This window comes from Xenopus tropicalis, chromosome 4, assembly GCF_000004195.4.
Source record: "Xenopus tropicalis strain Nigerian chromosome 4, UCB_Xtro_10.0, whole genome shotgun sequence".
In the NCBI taxonomy this organism is placed as follows: domain Eukaryota; kingdom Metazoa; phylum Chordata; class Amphibia; order Anura; family Pipidae; genus Xenopus; species Xenopus tropicalis.
The window spans coordinates 111874639-111899224 of record NC_030680.2 but is presented as its reverse complement, the minus strand read 5'-3'; the positions used below and the strand labels follow the sequence as shown (position 1 = coordinate 111899224).

Here is a 24586-nt window from a genome sequence, read left to right as displayed (position 1 = left end):
TCTAGCCATTTTTTGGGAGCGCACAGATTTTAGGAATAACCTAGATCACAGAAGTTAAATTGTAAAACAACCCAAGATTTTTTTTTAAGAAAGGGGAAAGTCATAATCGCTGGGGCATGCCAAAAGTTAGGCACCCCACAGTGGCTGTATTCACTTACCTGATACCCTGATGCTTCTATTAGCAGAAAAGTGCACCGGCTGGGGGGTATTCCAGCAAGCACCACAAAGTGATCTTCTTCCTTTACTTTCCCCAGGGCCGACGCATGTGCAGTACATTAAAAAAGCTAGCTTTTTTAAAAAAAAAATTAAATTCACTTTTCAGTCTTCTGTGCATGCTCACCCATGCAAAGAAAGAAGAAGCAGAAAGAAACACTCCATGGTACTCACTAGATCACTGGTTCTCATCCTTCCTAATGTCGCAACCCTTTAATACAGTTCCTCATGTTGTATTCCGAAGACTATCGTAAATATGTGTTTTCTGATGTTCTTAGGCGACCCCCAAAGGCCGAGCCAAAGGTTGAGAACCGCTGCACTAGATGAACCCTGAACCGGTGCAGTTTTCCACTAAGAGGAGCACTTAGCAGCACCCCCAGCAAATGTGACTTTCCCTTTCCTTTAACCTAACTAACAATATACCTTTTAAAGCATCATCTACTTTACAATATAAGGGATTTGTTTTACTGTTATACAGGACATTATCTTTTATCCCATAGTGTGTTGTGGAGTGATTTATTAAACTGTTCTTGCCTTGTTTCCCTGGATTGCTGTCAAAACATCACTTGTATGACAATAGAAGTAGGGAGACAAATCTGTGGCAATAGTCCAAGGATTTTTGAATAAGCCACAAACAACTGACCAGTAGAAAGTCAAGAATTGACCTTTACATCTTTGTGTGCTGCTGATTGCTGTCTTAGGAGAATAGATGTCCTTTATTAAACAATATTATTCAATGCATTGATCTGATAAGCTGTATGAGGGTTATGTACTACTGGAGCAGTAACCCATAACAACCAATCAGCAGGTAGAATTTACTGGTCACCTATTTAAAAGCTTATTGGTTGCTATAGCTTACTGCTTCTGGGCAAACTTAGTGCCCTCTACTACATATGGGGGGGGATGGTGTCTTCAGCATGTCTATGGATGACATATCCTTCACACTTAACATGGTTGTAACACTGTACACTGTAAGGGTAAGAACCCATGGAGCGAGTTACTCACCAGCGATAGATCTCTGCTATTGCAGGCGAATAACCACTCTGGAAAGGCTTTCCACTGGCAACAATAGAAGTCGGCAGTGGAAAGCCCTTTGCATCACTTCACGCGACTTTAGATTACCAAAGTGATGCAAAGGGCTTTAACCAGTGACTTTTTTTTGTTTCCGGTGGAAAGTCTTTTCAGAGCGGTTACTCGCCCGCTATAGCTGAGATCTATCGCGAGCGAGAATCACACTTTGTGGGTTCTTACCCTAAATGCAGAGAAATACCTTTACATTTTTTTTCAAATCTTCAGAGAGCTTTTTTTTTTTTTTTTTTTCAACCTCTCCTAATGAAAAGAGAGAATTTAACGAAATTGTCAAAATTTAGCACAAACCACAATCTAGAACTAAATACTGGAAAAAAATTATAACCTTGCTTATGTGTCTGAAAATACTTGTGAATTATTTTCTTGTAGATCATCTGTCCATGGTGTTTCCTTTGACATTTCGTTTGATAAAGAAGATGGGATGCAAGTTACAGCTCCGAGCAGACCAATAAGCAGATCCATAAGTAATGAAGGCTTTTCCCTCAACATGGCTCGTGTGCCCAAGCACATTCGCAAGAACCTATCTTTCCAGCCTATAAATGGGCAGGGCATTGATGAAGAATGGAGACAGATGTTGCCAAACCATAATGTCACATCTACTACAAGTGACCATTGGGACTCAGATGATGGAGAACAATATAAGCGACACAATGGCCCTGTTGAAAACCAAATCGAAGTTGATGAACTTGACAGTCAGGTAGAAGCTCCTACTATAGAAGAAGCTCTAAATATTATTCATAACCCAGAAAAGACATCTGTCTCTGGAAATCAAACAAACAATGGTTTTTACCTTCACAACCATGATATCAATTTAGGTCTGCAGTTGTCACAGCCTGGGCTTACAGAAGGTAATTTTGACCTCTTTGAGGAGACAAAAGGTACACAAAGCCCAGTCACTGATAATACTGAAGTAGATACTGGAATTCATGTTCCATCAGAAGATATCCCATTAACTATGGATGAAGACTCTTCCTTGAAAGACTATACGGTTAGCTTAGATTCTGACATAGAGGACCCTTTAAAAATTCACCAAGAATATGGCTCCCAGATTGGCAGTGTTAGAGAGCCTGTTAGCCCTTGCCCAAGTTCAGTGAGTGGAAAATCCCAAGCAGGAAGTACAGCATCTTCTAGCTCTGGTATAAAAATGACCAGCTTTGCAGAGCAGAAGTTCAGAAAGTTAAACCATGGTGATGGTAGGAGTAGTGGAAGCAGCTCCCAGAAGACTACACCAGAGGGATCTGAGCTAAATATTCCTCAGATAGTAGCATTTGGCCAAACGCCAGATGACAATACAGTTCTGCAAGGAAAGGACACTACACAGCTGTTAGCTTCAGAAATGGTGCAGTTGAGGATGAAACTGGAGGAAAAAAGAAGAGCCATTGAGACACAGAAGAAGAAAGTAGAGGCAGCCTTTACTCGTCAGAGGCAAAAGATGGGCAGAACTGCATTCCTTACAGTGGTAAAGAAGAAGGGAGATATAATATCACCCCTTCGAGAAGAACCTGCAGGTGGTGAAAGTGATAAAGCACCTGCTGAATGTGAAGGTGACTCTTTGCGGATCAGTGACCATTTTGTAGACAATGCAAATGTAAAATTAAAGGTAGACCCAAACCAAGCAAAATGGCTAATGTCTCCCACAACACCAGGAGATCCTGAAAAGCCTTGGAATTTAACAAGTCCCAGTGAAGAAAACATGAGTGAAGGAGATATATTGGAATATACAAAGTCTATTGAAAAGCTGAATTCTTCTTTGAATTTTCTCCAGCAAGAAATGCAGCGTTTGGCCCTGCAGCAGGGTATGTTGATGCAAATGAGGGAAAAACAGGCATGGGTCATCTCACCACCCCAGCCCTCTCCACAAAAGCAGTTGCCACCACAAAACACAACTAAACAAACAACAAAGCCCTCTGTGACTTGGTCTCCAGCTCCTTGTTTTACTATTGAATCTCCTCGTTCAGCTCATAGGTCACCACAAACATCAGCAAAAAAGACAGTGTCATTTCCAGCTAAAACCCAGAGAATCCCTCGTCCCAATGATCTCAAAATAGCACCTTTAAATCGAACATTGACTCCTCCTCAGTCTGTGGATAGTCTTCCACGCCTCAGGCGGTTCTCCCCCAGCCAGACTCAGACAAGGTCATTTGTATATTTTGGAGATGATAGGAAACCAACAACAGATTCTCAAGAGGCTAAGGAGTCAGGTGTTGCAGATGAAGTATCCTCACAAGTTAAATACAGATCAGATGAAGTTTCTGTGAAAGAAAAGTCAGATGTGATTTCAGATAAACCTGCAGAAGTGAAAATCAGACCCATTGAATCCACTGTGTCTGAGGTGCTGTCTCAACCCATTATAGAAACTGTGTGTGTCACACCCAATGATGAACAGTTCAGCCATCGAAGCCTGTCTGCCTCCAAAACTGGTAGTCTTATTGAAGTCCCACTTTCTAAGCTGCAGCCCTCAGATGAGAAACCTGAGGAAAATGAATTGGAACCTGATAAGGAGCAGAACAGTGAGGACCAGAAAGTCTGCTGTGGTTTCTTCTTCAAGGTTTGTTCATAAACATTTTATGGATGGTCTGGTGCATGTGTTCACCTCTCTTTATCCAAAAAATAAATAGGAATAAATCAAGAGGAATTTGATAAAGATATTAGAAATAGTTAAACCAATGAAGATTTATTATTGGCTTGTCTAATGCATTTGGCCTTTATTTCAACTAGAAATCTATTTGTGATATGTTACCTTGAGCCCCAAACGCACTCTTTTATCATGTTTACTCTTTCTCTCTACGGGTGAAGACACACAGAGTTACTAGTAGCAGCTACTAAAATTGACAATGCTGATAATTTACTGATAATTGTCTCTGTGTGTTTTAGCAGAGGCAATTTTCAGTATTGTCTATGGCTGGGTATTTTCTGTCATTTTCAGAAAATGCCTTGCCACAATCTGGCATTTTTCTTTGCATTTTCCTAAGAGCAGTGGTACACTGGGAGTTTAGTCGTTGTCGGCGGGATGGCACGGCGGCGCGATTTCCTGAAATCGCGGCGCTGCGTGTGCCATCCCGCCGGCGACTTACATGTTCACCGGTGGGATGGCGGGTCATGACATCTCGGGGAGATTAGTCGCCCGCGAACATGGAGTTTTGTCGCGGGCGACTAATTTCCCCGTGTGCCAGAGCCCTAAGGGTAAATACACAGGAAGCTTCTAGTAGTAGCTACTTTTCATGGCTACTAAAATAGACACTGCTGATCATTTACTGATAACTGTCTCAATGTGTGTTTTAGCAGAGGCAGTTTTTAGTATTGTATATGGAAAGGTATTTTCTGGAGTTTAGTAGCTGCTACTAGTAGCTCATTGGGTCTTCACCATAAGGGTGATGGCAAATGGGGAGATTTCTCACCAGCAATTAAATTTGGGCTACCCCAGAATGCTTTCCCACCCAATAAACCCAATAAATTGAGTTGCAGCTGCGAAAGGAGGAAACTTTGGGCACCTTGGGAAAACTAAGGACAATGTGTTTTCCCACCAGTGATTCATTTATTGCCAGTGGGAAAGCATAATTTCTGATTTGTCACCCGCGGTACCCTAGATTTAACTGCAGGTTACAAATCTCCCCATGTGCCATCTCTCCCCCTAGTTGGTAATGGTGGTACACATGAAAAAAAAATCTCAATCAAGATCTTTATTTACATTGTTTACTTTGTTTTATGAAAAAGCTGTATATAATTATTTACCAGTTCTTTATATTATTTGTGAGTCACTAATTTGACCAGCTGTGTTTTAAACATTGATGTATGAGATCTGGCCTTAACATTAAATCGAGGGGCATTTTACCTGACCCTTCTCTAACTTGACTTTTTGACTATACTGTAATTAGATATCTTCAAGCAGAGCAGCTGTAATGCTTATTCTGGGACATAACAATAAAAATGGCTGATTTAGACACTAGTGAGGGGCAAGTCAATATAGCAGCTCTAGTGCAGGCCCTCACTTTTGCTGTGATACCCACGATTCTCTTGCACCCCACTATAATCATGCTGTGGTTTAGGGAAATATCTTAATTAAAAAAAGCCGGCACCCTGGTTCACTGAAAGGGGTTTATTTAAATTTAGCAAAGCTTATTTACATGGTGCAAATTAGACTGTACTGTTGCCCGCTGTCCTGTTCTTAGATGACTCTCACATTTGTATAGGATGACCGCCAGGAGGAAAATGACATGGCTGCAAAACGAGCAGCTTTGCTGGAGAAGAGACTGCGCAGGGAGAGAGAGGTTCAGCAACGGAAGCAGGAGCAAGAAGTAGAGCTAGAACACAAGAAAGAGGAGGCTAGGTACAGTACATTTAAAATAGTTTTCTTTGAATCACAACTGCTGCTTAAACTGTATCCTGTATTTATTCTTATTCCATAAATTGTACTGGAAAATATGCAGTAGTTATAGGAACACTACATGTGAATACATGTCTGCTGGATTACTGCTTTAATATATGGTATTCCTGTCCCTGAAAGAAAATAAATAAAGACAAAAACATTCTTGATTCTCCACTTTTTAGCTCTTTTGTTTAGTCCACATTCTCTGATTACACTAACAAATTGTGGGTCTAATTAATGAAGACCCAATGAGAGACTAGTCCAGGTGGGAAGGGGTTGGCCTGTGCATGGGGCACTATGGTTCTCCCTTAAAGTGGACCTGTCACCCAGACATAAAAAGCTGTGAAATAAAAGTCCTTTTCATATTAAACATGAAACCCAAACTCATTTTTTTATTAACACATCCATACCCATTATAAAAGCATTTAAAAATCCCAGTTGTCAATCATATATTGCCTGCCCCACCTCTATGCCTAAGGCATATAGGTGGGGCAGAGAGTTACTCTCACTTTCAATTCAGAACTTCTTAGATGTTGCTGCTCTCCTCACAGTCCCCCTCCCTCCTCACCATCTAATTGTGTAACCAGTGCATGGATATGGGTATCAGGTCCCCCCATACTGGCACAGAAAAAAGATTTTGGCAAGATACAAAGCTTGCCTTAATAACAGTGTCCACAAAATGGCGACTGTCTTCAATAGCTGCAATTGTGAATTCCAAGGCTAAAGAAAATAAGATTAAAACCATTTTTATAGTGTAAGTGAAGTTTATTTTACTTGACAAACACAATAGAAACCCATTTGGAATTATTTCTTAGGGTGACAGGTCCCCTTTAATGGGAAATGTTACTGTCACAGCTATAGAGGCAGCGTACATCAAATGGGCTGTAAAGCTGTGCTGAGCATAGTGAATCTGCTCTGTTGTTTCAGGGACCTCCACTTCAGGAACATCAGGTGATTTCCCAAAAAATTCAGAGCAGATTGTTTTCCATACTAAATCTGCTGTAACATCATTTCTGGGACGCAGTTATTTGTTTTGACCATAAAGGTGCAAGAGGTGATAGAAGCTTGACACTTGGCAGTTCTAAATGCCATGAGAACAGTTGCAAGCTGGAAATACGTTCATATTTGACTATTTCTACACTTGCACTGGCATTAAAGATTAATTGTATAGATAGACGTTAACAACATGAAGAGTTAGGGTTCTGTGCCCAGCTCTGCAAAGAAACATACATGGTTCATCTATAGACTACAAACTGTGCTTAAATAGCTAATGTCAACTTACAAAATATGTATTACTTGCAGAGAAGGAGTGAAAGGTTTATGAATACATGATTACGTTTCAGACAACAAAAGAAAAACATATAAAAAAGCAATTCATTTTTGAATTGGAAGGTTTCAACCTATTTAAATAATATATAATACCTCTTTAAATACAGGTATAGGACCTGTTATCCAGAATGCTCGGGACCAAGGGTATTCCGGACAAAGGGGTCTTTCTGTAATTTGGATCCCCATACCTTAAGTCTTCTAAAAAAATCAATAAAGCATTAATTAAACCCAATAGGATTGTTTTGCCTCCAATAAGGATTAATTATATCTTAGTTGGGATCAAGTACAAGCTACTGTTTTATTATTACAGAGAAAAAGGAAATAAGTTTTAAAATTCTGAATTATTTGATTAAAATGGAGTCTATGGGAGACAGGCTTTACGTAATTAGAAGCTTTTTGGATAACGGTTTTCCGGATAAGGGATCCCATACCTGTACAAATATCAGGGCACATCTTATGAACTAGTAATAATTATAGAAAAATTTATTAAAATTATCAGAAATACATTTAGAGTTCATCAGCTTGAATAAAAGTGCTGTTTCTGCAGGCTTGGAACATTCTTAGGAAGCTGTAACTAAACATTACAGGAAGTGAGGTCATTATCACATTATGCCCTCAGCCTAAAAAGTTGCTTGTGTAATCTTTTAAATAAAAATGTACATCTATTAGAGTGACTTTATTCCGTAGTTCTTGGTGTGTTATAGTCCTTTTACAGACCTTTAGACTAGTGAATTTTTTTGAATCCAGCAACTGTGCTCTATGACTTACTTATTTGGCTGCTTGATTCTTACAGGCGTAAATCAGAAGAAGAACGTAGTAAGAAGGAAGATGAAAAGGCCCGAAAAGAGTTTATTAAACAGGAGTACCTGCGAAGGAAGCAGCTCAAACTTATGGCCGATATGGACTCCATTATAAAACCTAGAGCCAACCTTGGCAAACCCAGAAAACCTCGCCCCAAATCTATTCACAGAGACCATCAATTGGAGTCCCCTAGAACCCCTGTGAGAGCTCCTCCAGGTAACCTAGAAAACTGCAGTATAAAATTTATTACACGTGAATAATTTTACTGCCTTTACAAAATGATTGCCATGATTGTTGTCTTTATTCATGTATGAAGGCCTTGTAACAGTAGCATTTAGGGCTGTGATAGATGGGGAGATTAGTCACTGAGCAACAACCAATCAGTACTAATACAAAAATCATCTGCTAGGGATATTTCCAGATGTTACAATGTATGATTTGGAGGGGTGTGGAGTTTCACAGTTTTATTAAATGTGGCTGCCATGCCTAAGGAAAATTGTTTAGTTACATGGTTGCTTGTCTATAATCCAGTATGTATAACTGAAGACCACATCTGAAAGTGATAATTATTTTTTGTGTCACAACTTGTAGCTTCTTAGTTTTTCTAACAGAGGGTTTCAATTCACAAGGAACTACTTGTGTATATTGATGCTCTTTCTTTTTTTTTTTTTTTTGCAGTTTCCAGTCTGTCTTTGGCATCTTTGAACACAGGAGACAATGAAAGTGTGAATTCTGACAAAAGAACACCAAGGTAGCTACTATTTTTTGGAAACATTGTTCATGCATTGAATGTGGGTGTTATGGCTGCTCTAGTAAATAGCACTAATGTTGAAGCATCCACTTGCAGAGTGTTCTGGCTAAATTCCACTGATAAATCCCACTGCTCATGTCCAGGGGAGTTTGCCCCTGCTTGCTTACATATTGTAAAAAAAAATGTACTGAGAATTGGGCGGTCTGGATAGCTACTCAGATTCAAGGTGTGATGGTATTGCTGCAGCTTTGTTAATAAAGCTGTGTAATTATAACAACATTGTTTTACCTGCAGTCCAACTTAAAAAGTAAATGTAGAAGGGTAATGGTAATCCTATTTGAACACACACAGGCCTACATTTGCAGGATTTGTTTCCTTTAAAGGAACAGTAACACCAAAAAATTAAAGTGTATAAAAGTAACTAAAATATAATGTGCTGCTGCCCTGCACTGGTAAAAGTTATGTTTTTACTTCAGAAAGTCTACTATAATTTATATAAATAAGCTGCTGTGTAGCCCCGGGGGCAGCCATTCAAAGGAGAAAAGGCACAGGCACATAGCAGATAACAGATAAAACACTATTGTATTCTACAGAACTTATCTGTTATCTGCTATGTAACCTGTGCCTTTTCTCCTTTTTTCCAGCTTGAATGGCTGCCCCCGTGGCTACACAGCAGCTTATTATATAAATTATAGTAGTGTTACTGTAGCAAACTCACCAGTTTTACCAGTGCAGGGCAACAGTGCATTATATTTTTATTTCTTTAAAGCTCTTTCATTTTTTGGTGTTACTGTTCCTTTAAGTAAATTAACAGAGGAGGGAGTATGAGGTTATTTCAGTTCTACTCTGTATTTTGAGTTGCACTATTGTCTAGTCCTTTTAGGTCAGAATCAGTAGAAGGATATCTCTCTCCTGGTCGTTGTGGGAGTCGTAATGGTGAAAAAGATTGGGAAAATGCCTCTACTACTTCTTCAGTGGCTTCTGCAACCGAGTACACTGGTGAGTGATAAGGATGAGTATCTGAATTATTTTGAAAAAAACTATATTTTATCACAATTGGTACATAGTTATTTAGTACAGAATATTGCTTAGGTAAATATATTCACATTGCAGAAGTTTTGGTAGCAAAATAGAAGAAATAGAAGAACCTTGATTCAATTTAGAATTGCAGTTTAACTTCACCTGTACAAGGTGGACTAATAATGACAAAAGCAGGTTTAATAAAATGTAAAATAATTAGAAAAACAGCAAAGTTTAAGTAAGGAGAAATCAGAAAGGAAAAATAACCATAAACTGGGCAGATTTTACTTTTTGGATAAAATGCTGAGCAGTCAAACCTTTAGTTGTGGTTTCTGTCACTGCATAATTCAAGTAGTATCCTTGATAGAATATGAGATAAATGGGTTTGAAATTAGTGGATGGGATCTCGAGGGTAAAGCCAGGGATTTCCAGGCTCCCTTTGGTTCTATGGCAGGTAGCTATTCTGTGTGCTAGTCTAGGAGGTTTATTGTCCAAAATAAAGCAGGAGTACATTTTCTGTAGTGCTTGGAGGAAGCCCCTAGGGGGATCCAAGGGCAGTGTTTGGAATAGATATAGAAGCAAAGGCAAAACCAGCATTTTAATTGCATGGATCCATCCTAATAAAGATAATTGAGAATGTTGCCACTTATAAAAAAGTGATTTAATTTTTGCCAACATCAGTACATAATTTAGGTCTACAGCTTGGAAGTATTGTGTGGTATGTTTTATGCCTAGGTAATCCAGGTAGGGATTTGCCCAAGTGAAGTCAAAATTAATCTGTAATAGTTTAAGCAATGAAGATGGGAGGTTAATGTTAAGGGCATATTGTGCTTCTATTTCAGTACAGATACTGTGCAGTACTTGCAAGCAGAACTATATATACACATCCTGCATTAAATTGGATATATAGTTATGATCCATATTTATAATGTGTGCTATAACCTGTTGTCTTCAAGCTGTCACTGCTTATCCTGTAACAGTGCACACTACAAATTATGGTGCATATAAAGAATTAGTGCACATAGCCAAGAAAAAATTAGAGGGAATGTTGCTAGGAATATACACAACTTAATCCCTCCTGAGGTGAGGTGCAAATTATGCAGACCAAGTGCTTTTTGGAACCAGAAATATGTCAGACATAATATGCAACTTTTTAAACTTTATAATGTATATGATCATAGAGATCCTCTGTGACTTCTGTTTTATTTAAGTTGACTGTTTCTATAAAACTAAGTCATTTAAAATTGGTTTACTACACTACCATTTCACATATGTTTTACAGTAATAATGTTGAGCATCAAGTCACGCACCCTACAGAAATAGGGAAAATAAATGCCATTTCAGCAGTGCCAATTTTTTAAAGAAATATTCTTGGAAAAGCAGTAAGCTAGTTATTGTTTTTGCTGGTTAAACCTATCGAAAGTTGGCTTTAATATATTTTGTCCATATATTTTTTATTAATTGCTGTCCAACTGCTGATCATCTTTTATAGTGATTTTTATTAGTATGCACTTCTTTATCAGCGCCCTTTTCTAACTTTGTCTAATTTGTTTATGTAGATATTGGCTCCAGGATTGGGCACTATATTCTAGGTGAGGTCTCTCTAGCCACCAGTAGAGGTCTATTAGTTCTTGTCTCCTCTTACTGATAACATTAGCTGGCTTCCGCTGCTACTTTGCTTTAACTATGTGCTTAGTGACCCTTAGAGCTTAAATTCTCATTCTTTTGTATACCTCATTCTTGGTAGTGTTATCGTGTTTACGATTTCTTTATACCAGTGGTACACATTGGGGCTCATTTATGAACACTGGTCAAATTTGCCTGTGGGCAGTAACCCATAGCAACTAATCAGTGATTTGCTATTTTCAGCCAGCTGCAGGTAGAACAATCAATGCAACAACTTGATTGGTTGCCATGGGTTACTGCCTACAGGCAGTTTTGCCCAGTTTTGATAAATGACCCCCAATGTCTGTGCACCAGTGCTGGCACATGCTTATGATAATACGAAGTCCTTTCTGATTTGAACTATTACTAATGAGAGCAAGCAGCTGTCTGCAGACTGTTACAGTATGTACTTTATGTTGCCTTCATAGATAAAAATGTTAAAAGTACTGCTATACAGATTTTTATTTTTTAAATACAAACAAAAGATTGTCGTATGGTTGAAGACGCTTCACATACTTTGGGCACTAAGCCGTGTAACCAGTTAATATAATAATCTCTGCTTTGTACAGCTCCTTTAAATCACAGACCTTTTCTGTATTTTTCTGTTACCAAACCCTTTACTAAATGCAGACATAATACTGCGCCAGGTTAGGGGACCGCAGTTTTCACAGTTGCCTCTGAGGATAGCAAGTGACTGCTCTATCACCAGGAATCTAATATCCGTTTCACTTTGTGTACTATAAGAATTTGAACTGTCCCTCTGTTGCTGGTCCCTGCTAACATTAATAATCTATCCATATGGCAATCAGTTCATTTACACAGTACAGTGAATACAAATCAATAAAAACAACAGTAGAATACTGTGCTAAGTGAGAGGTGATTGCTCTTATTTTGTTCCTATCATTAAAGCTTTTTTTATATATATTTCAACAGGTCCAAAACTTTACAAGGAGCCGAGTGCTAAATCTAACAAATACATCATCCAGAATGCTCTCTCTCACTGCTGTTTGGCTGGGAAAGTGAATGAAGGCCAGAAGAACAAGATTTTAGAGGTACGCTTTGTTTGGCTTATTATTTAGACAGAAGTAGTGTTTCTTTATTACTGAAGATACTTTTAGTTGTAGCCATGTATGCTGAGCTTGTGACACTAATCCAGCACAACTAAAGGTACACTCTGTAATCTATATTTCAGTTTTCTTTTCATTGAAATTAACCATAATACAACTGTCTACCTTCTGCCACATTTTAAGCCCTGTATGCTTGCAGCTGTAAACTGATGCTGGGTTTGGACTATGAGCTGTGAGGCCATACTGCATAACTTTTACTGAAGAAGTAAGCTACAAATGTTGTACATTATGTTTTGGCCTTCTGTACCAGCCCAAGGCATCCACAGCCCCACACAGCAGGGCAAATATGTGTCTCCAAAGATGCCCCAGTATCTCCCCATCTTCTTTTCTGCTGATTCCCTGCACATGCTCTGTGCTGCTGTCACTTACCTGAGCTTAGGGACCAATGCACAATATACTGTGTATATAGATTATAAATGTCACAATTAAAGGCAGATTAGTAATTAATACAGATAATTACTATATGGCAGCTCTGAAACTAGTGCAACTAGCATCAGAATTTAATAATCAGCCCTGTAGTATCAGCTTATATGACAAGCCAACCTCATTTTCTGCTTGATAATTTGTGGCAACCCCTAAGCTCAGCTTCTCAACAGTGAGTGTCACTGACACTAACAATCCAAGATGGGGAGCTTCTGTGACATCTGTAAAGACCTGGATCATAACTTCTATTATGATGCTGAAACAATATTTATTTTTAGGGTTTAGTAGACTGCTCATTGCTAGCTTTTACTGTCTGTTGGATAGGCTGACATCCTCCAGAAGGGGCCTAGCACACTGCTATTCAAACATTACATGCATTCTGTTTTGTCCCAGTTTTAATTATACTGTTGATTTTGTGTAATAATAAAACATACACTTTAGGGAGGCACTGAACCCTGCGTTTCAGTATTCCGGCTAATCCCCAAATCCTTGCCTATGGATTTGGCGAATATCAAACTGGATACACACCTAGAAGAGGATGCCAGAAATGCAGTAAATGAAGGAGAAAATTCCAGGGTGTCCTTGTAGAATGTGCAAAATTTTAAGCACACTGAATCTTGGATTCGTGTCCTGGATTTGGTCTGGTATTCAGCCAAATCAGAGCCGTTTTTAGCAGAATTTGGATTCAGCCGAATCCCAAACCTAATCCTGTAAACCGTGCATTCCTGATACACAATTGTTTTGTTTATTGAGTATGCTCAATGTTACAAACAAAAAAAGTGCATTCAGTTGTCTTTGCAATCATTTTTTACATACATCTGTAAGACACCCATATTCAGTCACTATACAGTATTATTCAACAGTTATCTCTGCAGTCGTAGGGTTGCATTCCTAATACATTTTGATGTTAAAGTGAAACAAATTAAGTTATACAGAAATCAATTAAAATACAGAATGCAGTTGCATATACTTGTTTGTATATACTGCTAAAATTCTCTCTTGGTGAAGCTTTGGTCATACGACCAATAAAGCTACCAGAAGTACAGATGATTTTTTTTAAGAAAATGGAAAGAAATTTTCAGACACTAAAAGCCTAAAATGATCTTAGTTACAATGTTGTTGAGTGAAAGGGCAAATAGGTAAGTGAATAGGATTGTTTGTAGACACCAGACCTGTTAGGGCGAAGACAATAGGGGCGATTAGTCACCGTGACTTTTAAATAAAACTCTGTAGCTTTGACTAATCGCTGTGATGTAGCTGCCATAGATTAATATACGAGTCACTGCAACATTTGTCATTTGTAGCACAGCGATTAGTCGCCACAACTTTTTAAAAAGTCGTGCTGTGTGTGTCTTTGCCCATAAGGTGTGAAAAATGGTGAGGTTAAGCTTTCCTTTACAGATTAGAGTATACTATTAAAAAAGTGCCACTCGAAAGGTTTCGGATTTATGATATTGTGGTTTATTTTACAAGTAATATTTTCTATGGAACTGTAAAATAGAGCAAAAAAAAAAAATTGGTTTTAAACTTACATATGCAAGAAAAAAGATGACCATTGGACCCTGACTAGGAGCTAGAAACAGCATCAGGATTGAAATTGTGTTAGCACTGAGCTCAAGCTGAAGGTCAGCTATAACATCTATAATTGTCTTCTATTTAAACCTCTCTCCTCTCCACCCGCCCCCTCCTCTGTTACAGGAAATGGAAAAATCCAATGCCAACAACTTCCTAATCCTCTTTCGCGATGCTGGGTGCCAGTTTCGCTCTGTTTACACTTACTGTCAAGAGATGGAGGAGATTAACAAGCTGACAGGCATTGGACCACGCTCTATCTCAAGGAAGATGATCGATGGTCTCTACAAGTATAACTCCGACCGCAAGCAGTTCAGCCACATACCTGCCAAAACCTTGTCGGCCAGTGTGGATGCTGTGACCATTCACAGCCACCTGTGGCAAGCTAAGAGACCTGTAACCCCTAAAAAACTCTTATCCCCCAAGGCATAGCTGGGCCCACTAAGGATCAGCTATTTTGCTCTTGAAATAAAGCAGTTCTTTGTTGCCAATGAGACATTTAGAGCTCGAAACTAGACACTTAAACTGCTGTCTGTACACACAACTGGAATGTAGGACAGTAACTACGAGGGCTTATATTATGTGGGTGGGAAAGGAGAAGGGATGGGGATGGGATTGGTTATTTATCACAAGACTTTGTGTTGATGTGACTGGGATGGGCTATTGTGTGTTTACCTGAATTCTAGGAACACAAGCATTTTTTGACACTTAAGCACTGATATTTGTCCATCTGTGGTGAGTAGAATGACTTGACATCTCTTGCCTTATGTATTATTTTTTATTCTGCATTTGCGTACATATGTGATGTTGAGTAAATATTAAGGGTGGAAGATTTGTTATTGTGGGGAAGGACAATATTAAGGGTTTTGCTGCCATGGGGACCAGCAACTTATGGCCTGGCATACATCAGCTTTTTGGCTGTAATAAAATTCTTAGGAGCAGCAGGCCAGCTTACCTCAGTATGTACAAAGCCAGTAAGTGTGTGTTTGAGAGAATCCTTTACAGAGAATTATTTTTTTTAGTTATATAAAAGAACTTAAGAAGTTATTCAGGGAATAATGTAAGCACTAAAGTTCCCATGAGTCTGACATTCCCAGAATGCAAAGTGTGATTGTGCAGCTAGTAGTTATTCAATACTAATTTATGCTTGGACCTTATTATTTTACATTACTGATTTAGAAACCTCATGATGAACTGCTACTGTAGTGGGGTATTTTCACCTTGATATCAAAGGAACTATTTGTCATGTTATATCAGCTAGCTAAAGCCTAAACGGTTTTCTGTCATCACTCTACTGTCTGTTACATGGCTGGCTGTGGTTAAACTATAATGGAACCCGACAATGTCATAGTGGAACAGGAACACTGAATTCATTCCAGTGAAAAATATTGGCATCAGCAAAAAGCAAAAAGAGCCTCTGCAAGCAAGTCATAGAGTTCCAATGGGTATGCACTTTTTATATAAAGGAAAGGAAAAGTATGTTTAATGTTGGTGCTTTATTTGTTTTCTTTTAAAAGCTAAATTGCTGTTTGTCTTAAAAGTATTGCATTGCAAAATCTTTCATGTTGAAAGTACAGATTTCTTTTTATACTGCAACAGCACAGGGGTCACATCATTTTAGGTATGTTTTCTAACATATAATTCAGAAAACATCAAATGATTTTTGTTTTTCTTAAAGCAAAATCAATTTTGTATAGGGATTGGGTAAAACAGTGATGAAGTTACATGGTGTGTGGTAGTCTAATCTTACACAGGTGAATGTGCCCAGTAGATAATCTCTAAGGACAGAAAGCCCAACATGGGGCAGTAGGTCAGTACTCACTTACAGACCTAGCTAGTAATACTGTGCCCTAAAAAATCACTGGCAGTAGTCCAGATGATAGCAGCCATAGTATGTCCAGAAGTATAGGAAGAACACTCCAGTGGATTTTCTGACGGCAATACCCCTGCCACCTGTCCAAAGCAAGTAAATCTATTACAGCACTGGGTTCCGTAAGTTCACTGATTCACTAATATTTAGTAGAATAGTGACATTTTTGCTTAGAGAAGCTAATAAAGGACTTATGTTCCAAAGAGGTTTTTACTTTTCAGATATAAAGCAGTTGGGTTCTTTTTTAGAAGGATAATCTCTCACTAATCTTTTATTATTAGCTCACTGTGCTCTCATGTTTGTTTACAATCTAGTAGGTGTTCTGCAGTAAAGAAAAAATGGAAAAATCACCTATAAATGTTCTAGGTTCTTAGCTATGCAGGTATGAGACCTGTTATCCAGATTGCTCTGGCCTGGTTTTCCTGATAATGGATCTTTCCATTTGGATCTCTATTCCTTATCTCTGCTAAAAAATCATTTAAAAATGAATGATACCTTTTAGGATTGTTTTGCCTCCAATTAGAATTAATTATATCTTGGTCAAATAGAAGGCATTGTTTTATTACTATAGAGAAAAAGGAAATCAATTTTAAAAATTAGATTATTATATTAGTGGTGGCCTTCCTGTAATTTGGAGCTTTCTCGAATGGGTTTCCGAATAACGGATCCCATAGCTGTACTAGTAAATAAGGACGTTTTTAACAAAGTTCTAGTGATGTGGATCTAAACTCACTGAACTGAGTAAAGTTTGTTTGTTTTTTTTATTCCACATAAATACTGAATGTAAATGGGAAGAAGATTACAGCCCTGGAAAGTTACGTGTAGCTTTTGTATAAAATACAGCATATCTGTGTTACATTTAAGGGTATGGCAAACATATTCTAATTAGCCATGATAAAACATGCATGTTTCTGATATAAGCCCTTGTGAGTAGGGCCCTCCAGTTCTATTTTTGTTATGTGACCCTTGTTATTGTAAAACCCTGTTATAAGTTATTGTAAAGCTCTACGTAACTTGCTGGCTCTAAATAAATAGATGATAATCGTGGTGATGATTATGCACCTACAGTGTTAGAAAATAGCTGCCCTTGTGCTTGTAACAGCTGTTACCTCGCAATCAGGTTGTTTGGGATCATACCGCTTGGCATGTTCAGACTGCCAATAATAAAGCAGTCGGAAACTCTTACTGCTATACTTACATCTGGTGGACCAAAAAGGTGCCAAAGGCTTCAGTAGTCAGCAGCTGTTTTGACCACAAAGGGAACAGCAACTTAGAAGAAACTAGGAAGAAATAGGAAAGGGCGTGAAGAAAGAAAGCACTGGGACTGGTAGGTAGTTTGTAATGTGTATTGGAAATATGTGTTTCATCACATGGAATTGGAAAATGTTTGCCTTCCATGTTCTTTAAAAATGAAAAAAGTCAGTGTTCCAAGATGCCATAGTTTTTTCTGGCATGACAAATATGTCAATCAGATTTTATTTTTTCTAACTTATTCCTCTGGTTGGCTAACTTGAAAGCAACTCTATATACTTCTAGATAAAGCAATAACCCTTTCCATTTTGATAGCTCAGTAATTGAGCATGGACAGTTCATTGCTTGGTATGCACATTGTAAGTTCAATAAATGCACTTGGACTAATCATTCCTGCCAAAATAGCTTAAACTGCAACATACACTAAAACACTCGATTTGTAAAGTGTCCTGTTTGTAAATTCACATTTTTGAGCCTGTGCCATAGTTTTCATAGAATAGTTCATTGTTAAAAAAAAAAAAAAAAACTATACTAATTTATATTCTTCATAGGAGAATTATCTTGTCTCCTGCACTAAATCTTAGGTGGCTTGTGCATTGATATGCGCTAAACAGTATAATCAAATTTACATTTGATTATTTGAATGAAACCTAACATATATTGAGATCAAATGTTGATCAACTGTTTTTGTCTTTAGGACCAACAGAGATTTGATGCTGAAAGGCAACCTTTATTTCAGCAGTTAGAAAAGTTAGGGTCTGTTCTCTTAAAGAGAGATTTTTTGTGTGTTTGTTTTTTTATTAAAGGAATGTTCAGTAGTCGGAGGCAATGAGAGAATGTTTAAACCAGCATTAATGCAATATATATATAATATATATTGTCATTGATAATACCCATTTTTGTCTACTTAGGTTTATTCTTAGCCTGTGGGCTCCAAACCTAAAATATATAGTTATTAAAATGAGATCGATATTTTAATTACAGACTGAATTTAGGTCCCACTCAAAAAAAGATGAAGAAATCTAATATAAGAGATTGCTATGCACAAATGGGAAAAATGGGAAATTTCAAAAGGGCTGTCCAAGTAAAAACTGCCTGTCTGGATTTTAAAATTAGGATATCCGGACAGGGCAAGAATTGTGTGGCAACAAGCTAATTACTGATTACCACTTCATAACTCCAACATGATAGCCCTGCCCCAATGTCATCCACTGTAAAAGATGTAAAGTTTTCAAGGTGTGGCTAAATCCATCCTATGCACCAACTCCCATTTAAGGTGGGGCACTATACAAGTTTCTTCTAAAACCTAGGCCTATGTTTTTTGTAACGCTGCTGCAGATGAGAAATAGATAGGACTATGGTTTGTGACAAGGTTTGTGCAAAGTCTAGTAACCCATAGCAACTACTTTATAAGTAGCATTTACATGTCACTCTTATTACATTGCCTCCCATAAAATAATTTTCCTGTGTCACAAGGTATTTCTTAAGTAGATGCTGCTTATTCGTCAGACTTTTGCATTCTGGGTAATATGCAGTTAAGTGGCTGAGTGACTCTACACTGTGCTTACCACACACACACATAGAAAAACCTTAAGGACAGCTATTTAGGGAAGTGATAGAAAATGAGTGAGTACTCACTGAAGCACTTAAGATTTCAGTCTGCATGCTGTCTGGTCGTTTTTTTATGCTTGGCATGAATGTTAGGGACTTGTTAGCTATTAAGGAAAAACAAAATCGTGTTATGAATTGGAGTTTTTTTTTTTAATGATTTTCTTAGAAATAGACACTGTGTCAGATCGTGACTTATTTGCACACAATATTTCTTCTCTGCTCCCTCGCTTTTGTACATGAATGAGACCTGCCATATTGCCTAGATGTGTCCTGAAATATATTCATTATATATTATTATATATATTGACTAGGGGACACTGACATCTAGAGCAAAGTCGCACTTGCACTCAGAAATATTACCCCTACAATTAATTTAATTTCTAGATACAGTTATTCATTCCCTGACTGCTAATGCATTGAAATTGCCACTGCACTCAGGCTGGCATCTGCCATAGGCAACATGTTTGCAATTCAAATGAATGGGAAGTGGCAGATGGCTTCAAGTATTTTTTCTTTAACCGTGGTGTGTGCGTCGTGCCTTGTGGGATTCTCATATAAACCAGTCATAAAGGTCCTCTACAGTACAGAACCTAAGGGAGTCTAGGGAACTGCATTACTGTCATTAATTCTTTTTTAGCAGCTTAACTAATCCAATTATTATGGCCTACTCTGGCCTTCAAACAAATATTCAGGCTCACACGGCCATTGCACTCCAAAATGGCCATTGAAGACTAATTATAAATGATGGGTAAAAATACCGGTGCTATAAACTTGTATTTATTTGTCATACTGAGACATACAATAGGAGTTTGTATTTTAGCTACAGTTTTCTCTTAACCCTCCCCAATTCCTAGCATGAAGCTGTTGCTTCCCTGTGCAGGGAGGCATAACATATTATGGAAGAGGTGTGAATGGAGAGTATTATTATTTAATTTGCTTTATTGTGTATCTGATGGTCGGACAGGCTTTACAAGGCTCTTTCCAGCACAGGATTATCTCTCATCTTGTAGTTTCTAAATCAAGAGGAAAGATATAGAAAACAGTTACTCTGTATAAACAAATGTATGGCAAAAAGTATTATGTTTTTGTTGTTTTTATGTATTGCATTTTAATCATTTAGCATTCTGAAGGAATGAATGTCATTTTTTTAAGTATTAATTGTAATTTCTGAAATGTTTAGGTTCAAATTATTTTGGCATTTTACAAAAAAAAGAAAATATCTGAAACAAAATGCAATCTACGTGGATGGATCCATGGCAGCGAAGTATTTGAACCCCCTTTTTTGGTTATTATTTAACTTGTAGATGTATTTTAACTTTCTTTTCTTCCTAAGAATTTTTTGATAATGTTGCCGCCTGTAGAACAAACCTACATTTCTGAATGCCTGCAGGATGTTTGCCTTTTAATACTATGTATCTGTGTAATATCGCATGCATGTAAATGAGATCTGAAGCTCAAACCCAGGAATTGGCAACCTGTGGCTTCCATTGGCTGACAGCGATGTAGAGAACATCAGTTTATCAATAGCAGGTGAGCCAGCGGTTGAATATCCCTGCTCTCTCTTATGTAAAGATACTGTGTATATAGACATGTATGTAAATATATAAATAAATATACATATGAGGTCCAAGGCTCCTGCATATTGTAGCTGGGAACTTTCATTACTGCAAGGCTAAAAGAAGCAGAATCGTATGATAATGTCATTGGGGGTATTTATTTTGCCACAAAGTGTTTTTGCCTGTCTTCCACACCTTTTACTGCAGTATTCTTTTTATTGGTGGCTTCCTTCACCCAACATTGAGCATCACATCAGCGCTTAAACATGGGAGCAGGAAAATGAGATTATCTTTACATCACAATAATAGCATGTATCACCAGGAAGCAAGTGATTCTCAAAATGAGTATTTTTTTGGTCCCTTAGAGAACTACTGCAGTCTGCATACTGGGGTCAGAAAGCAGTGTCCCCATTATCTTCCAGACCTGATTAAGCAAATTATATATGTAGTACGGTGTCCGTTTGCTATTCAAATACAGCAAATAAAAGCAAAGAGGGATCATTGAGTTCTATAGACATGCATGTAGCTCGGTGTTTTATGTGTCGGTTGTGAATGGCAGAAAGAGTTAAATGACTTAACTCCATTTGCCCACAGAAGCATGTATTTCCATCCAAATCAGAAAACCCAATATCCAGGAATCCCTGAAATTAGGGTCCTACTTAAAGAAAATCTTAAATTTTCCTCTGTAATAATTAGACCGTAACTTGTAGTGGATATGTTTTCTACCATAAATTCATATCAATGTTAGAAAAATCCAGTATCTATACTCGCATATAAAGCAAATTAGAAACATGTCTATAGGACAACAGCAGGGAGGTCGCAACTTTTACATTCTGTCACATGGAGAATTTCTGCAGTTTTTCAATATTTTGTTGACTGTGTAAATAATAATTCCACTTTCACATACAAAGATTGCACTGCCTGGGATCATACTGCAGCAGTGATAGGCGTTGCTTTAGCTTCAAGTGAATGTAATACTAATGTTTACACTTGCCAAGATAAAAGTTACCTAAAATGAAAAAGGGTTTTACCAATAAAGGATTTTACCATATGTATTGTCAAATAAAAATACCGCTGATGTTTTTATAAAAGATTGCGAATTTACAAGGATTGTTATAATTGTGAGGGGGGAGGAAATCTAAGTTCATTTTACCAACACCCTTCCCTATGTTTGTTTTTCATTTCTAACATTTACATCTGACTGTTACACTTTTTACTCTAAAATGTGTCCGTTTCAAAGCTAACGAGAGCGCTTCCATTGCAGTGCGGTGAAGTAAAGTTGATTCTTGTATGAAATATTATGTGCTTAAAGTTCAACTTTTTGTTTAGCAATGCAACATTTTTTAAGCTGTATACATTGTCATTTTGCTAATTTCTTGGTCAAGTGTAGTTATCTGAATAAAAGCATGTCACAGGAAGATGTGTGTTATTGCCATCCATTGACAAACCGAGAGTTTGCCGAGCTTATTTACTGGTCTCTGTAGGAAACTACTACCAAGAGGTTTTAATCTAAAGAAAAAGTATTTGAATACTGTCCAAAATGTTCAAAGCTTTAACAATTGTATATCTTAATGCAAATATATGTTATATAGCTGTCCATGTTGCAGGGTACAGTACCTATATACTTTATATACTGTGGGTGTGGGTATTAGGTTTGGGACCCATTATCTGGAAACCTGTTATCCAGAAAGCTTCAAATTACAGCCATATCCCATAGCCTCCATTTTAATTAAATAATAAACTTTTCATATTTCTTTTTTCTATGTAATAATAAAACACTGCCTTGTACTTGATCCCAACTAAGATATAATTCATTCTTATTAAAGACAAAATAATCCTGTTGGATTTATTTATTGTTTAAATGATTTTAAGCAGACTAAAGGGCAGATATAAATCTGCCCCTTAGTCTGCTAAAAATCATATGGTGTGAAATGAGTGCTCCATTCCATTAATCTATTAGAGTTTACCATTTAATAAATACGCTTCTAAAAATCCCAGAGGAATGAATAGAAAGTGGGTACATTTTTCAGTGGTGAGCTCTAATTTCACACTAAATCTGCCCCTTAATGTATAGAGATGCAATTTACTGAGCATTCTGGATAACAGGTCACATACCTGTTCTTGTTTTATCATATAATGTTGTTGTGTTAGTATGTGTGTTTGTAAAATATTTGCCAAAGGAAAGAGCAACCAAATGTTCAATATATTTTTGAAGCTTTAGTTTCCATATTTTCTTTTACCCATAATTATGCAATTAATAAGGTACCATTTATTCACTGCTCTTATTGACAAGCTCTGTTGAATTTCCCTATAACATCGCTAGGTTTTTCGCTTCTCCATAACATTGCAATAAATATATATTCATATGACTCTATGAATATAAAGCTTATCACTTCATGTTCTGACTTTGTTCATTCCTGACTTTTGTTTTATAAATGTAATGTTTTCACTATATTCCATTTCACTATATTCCTTCATTTCTGCATATTTCATTATCTTCTTTTTCCACATACCTATCATGGGCCAGATGAAACTTGCTGAGAGAAACATGAAAACACTAAGAGGAAATCTGAAAATGAATAAGAATGTTTTCTTATCACTTTGTATCTGGCCAATGAGCATTTAGTCTCTTTCCCCCACAGTTTCTGTTTTGCATAAGGTAAGCTTGTCGTACACTAACAGATCCAATTATTTGGTGAGGTTGAGATATGCAATATTTTTAGATATGGGTTGGGCAGTCTGTCAGACGACCCCATACATGGGCCAATAGGCCACTGAATTGGGAAGGACTAAAGCTGGCCATACACACACCGATAATATCGTACGAAACCTCGTTTTGTACAATATTCAGTGCGTGTATGGCAAGTCGGCGAGGCGACAGAAGGCTGCTGATATCAGTCGACTCGCCGATCGGGCGGGTGAGAAGATTTTGATCGGGCGCCATTGAAGGCGTCTGAGCAAAATCTATGTTCAGGGCTGAATCGGCAGAAGGAGGATTATATCTGAGGATTCAACCCTGAACATTGGTGGAGGGTTGGACCATTGGTCACACTAAAGTTCGAAAATCGCCACGTGTGGCCACCTTAAGTGCCCGTGGACATGAGGGCTGTGCTTATATGGTTATATATTATAAATGTAATATAGCAGAGATTTCACATCAGTCCCTGCCCAAGTGGAGCTTACAATCTAAGGTCCCTATCATATTCACACTATTGTGAGTTTTATTGGCAGCAAATTAACATGCCTTGTTTTTGGAGTGAAGGAGGAAGCATGTAATCATGGAAGTGAGGGGGCAGAGGAGAACATACAATCTCCTTGCAGATACCTGGCTGGATCTGAACCTAGACCTAGTGCTGCAGATGTCAGATGTGCTAACTATTGCTCCACTATTACTGTTATAAAATATAATGTCTACAGGCATTTTGGTTGCCTTCACTGGATTTAGGACAATCATATTCTGTTTTAGAATGCCCACCTTAATTTTGAGCTTCCCATTTTCTCCACAATTTCTGAAACATTTAGCATGGGTCAGTCTTCAATGAAAAATGCATTTTCTGGTTCTACATTCTTTACATCATTTATTGCTTAAAAAAATGCTATTTTCAGTTAACATTGGCGGTTTTCCCCTAAATTCTTTTAAAATATGTGCAAACACAAGCATTTTCTGGCTGAAATCTGCATTAAGTCAGATCTCAGTCATTTCTCTACACATTTGGGGCAGCTGCAGGCTAGATAGGACTTTTCTTCTGCAATACTTTTCTGCGGGCAGACAGCAATATGAGCTCTTTATAAACAACCTACCCATTCTACCACTTGCTGTCTGTAGGGCTCATGCACAATGCTTGGAGCAGCAACTGCAAAAAAAATAAAGAAACAACCCACCATATTTTTAATCAAATCAGTATTGTCTGTCAATAATTACACACAAACTGCCTTAAAGGA

At 37.7% G+C, this 24586-nt stretch overlaps 1 protein-coding gene across 5 annotated transcripts in view; it reads left to right on the top strand.

Annotated features, from left to right (window-relative positions):
• camsap2 (calmodulin regulated spectrin associated protein family member 2) overlaps positions 1–22062 on the top strand; it is a 70614-nt gene extending 48552 nt beyond the window's left edge. For 3 of the 5 annotated variants that reach the window (XM_018093633.2, XM_018093632.2, XM_031901043.1), the window contains 8 exons: positions 1672–3850; positions 5493–5629; positions 7791–8014; positions 8477–8549; positions 9424–9548; positions 11129–11161; positions 12168–12286; positions 14483–22062. In XM_018093633.2, the coding sequence (XP_017949122.1) occupies positions 1672–3850; positions 5493–5629; positions 7791–8014; positions 8477–8549; positions 9424–9548; positions 11129–11161; positions 12168–12286; positions 14483–14788 (3196 nt within the window). In that variant the 3' untranslated portion in view covers positions 14789–22062. The remainder of the gene's footprint in view (positions 1–1671; positions 3851–5492; positions 5630–7790; positions 8015–8476; positions 8550–9423; positions 9549–11128; positions 11162–12167; positions 12287–14482) is intronic. The other 2 variants (XM_012962489.3, XM_002932151.5) reach the window with 1 other exon arrangement.
• The last annotated feature ends 2524 nt before the right edge of the window (positions 22063–24586 follow it).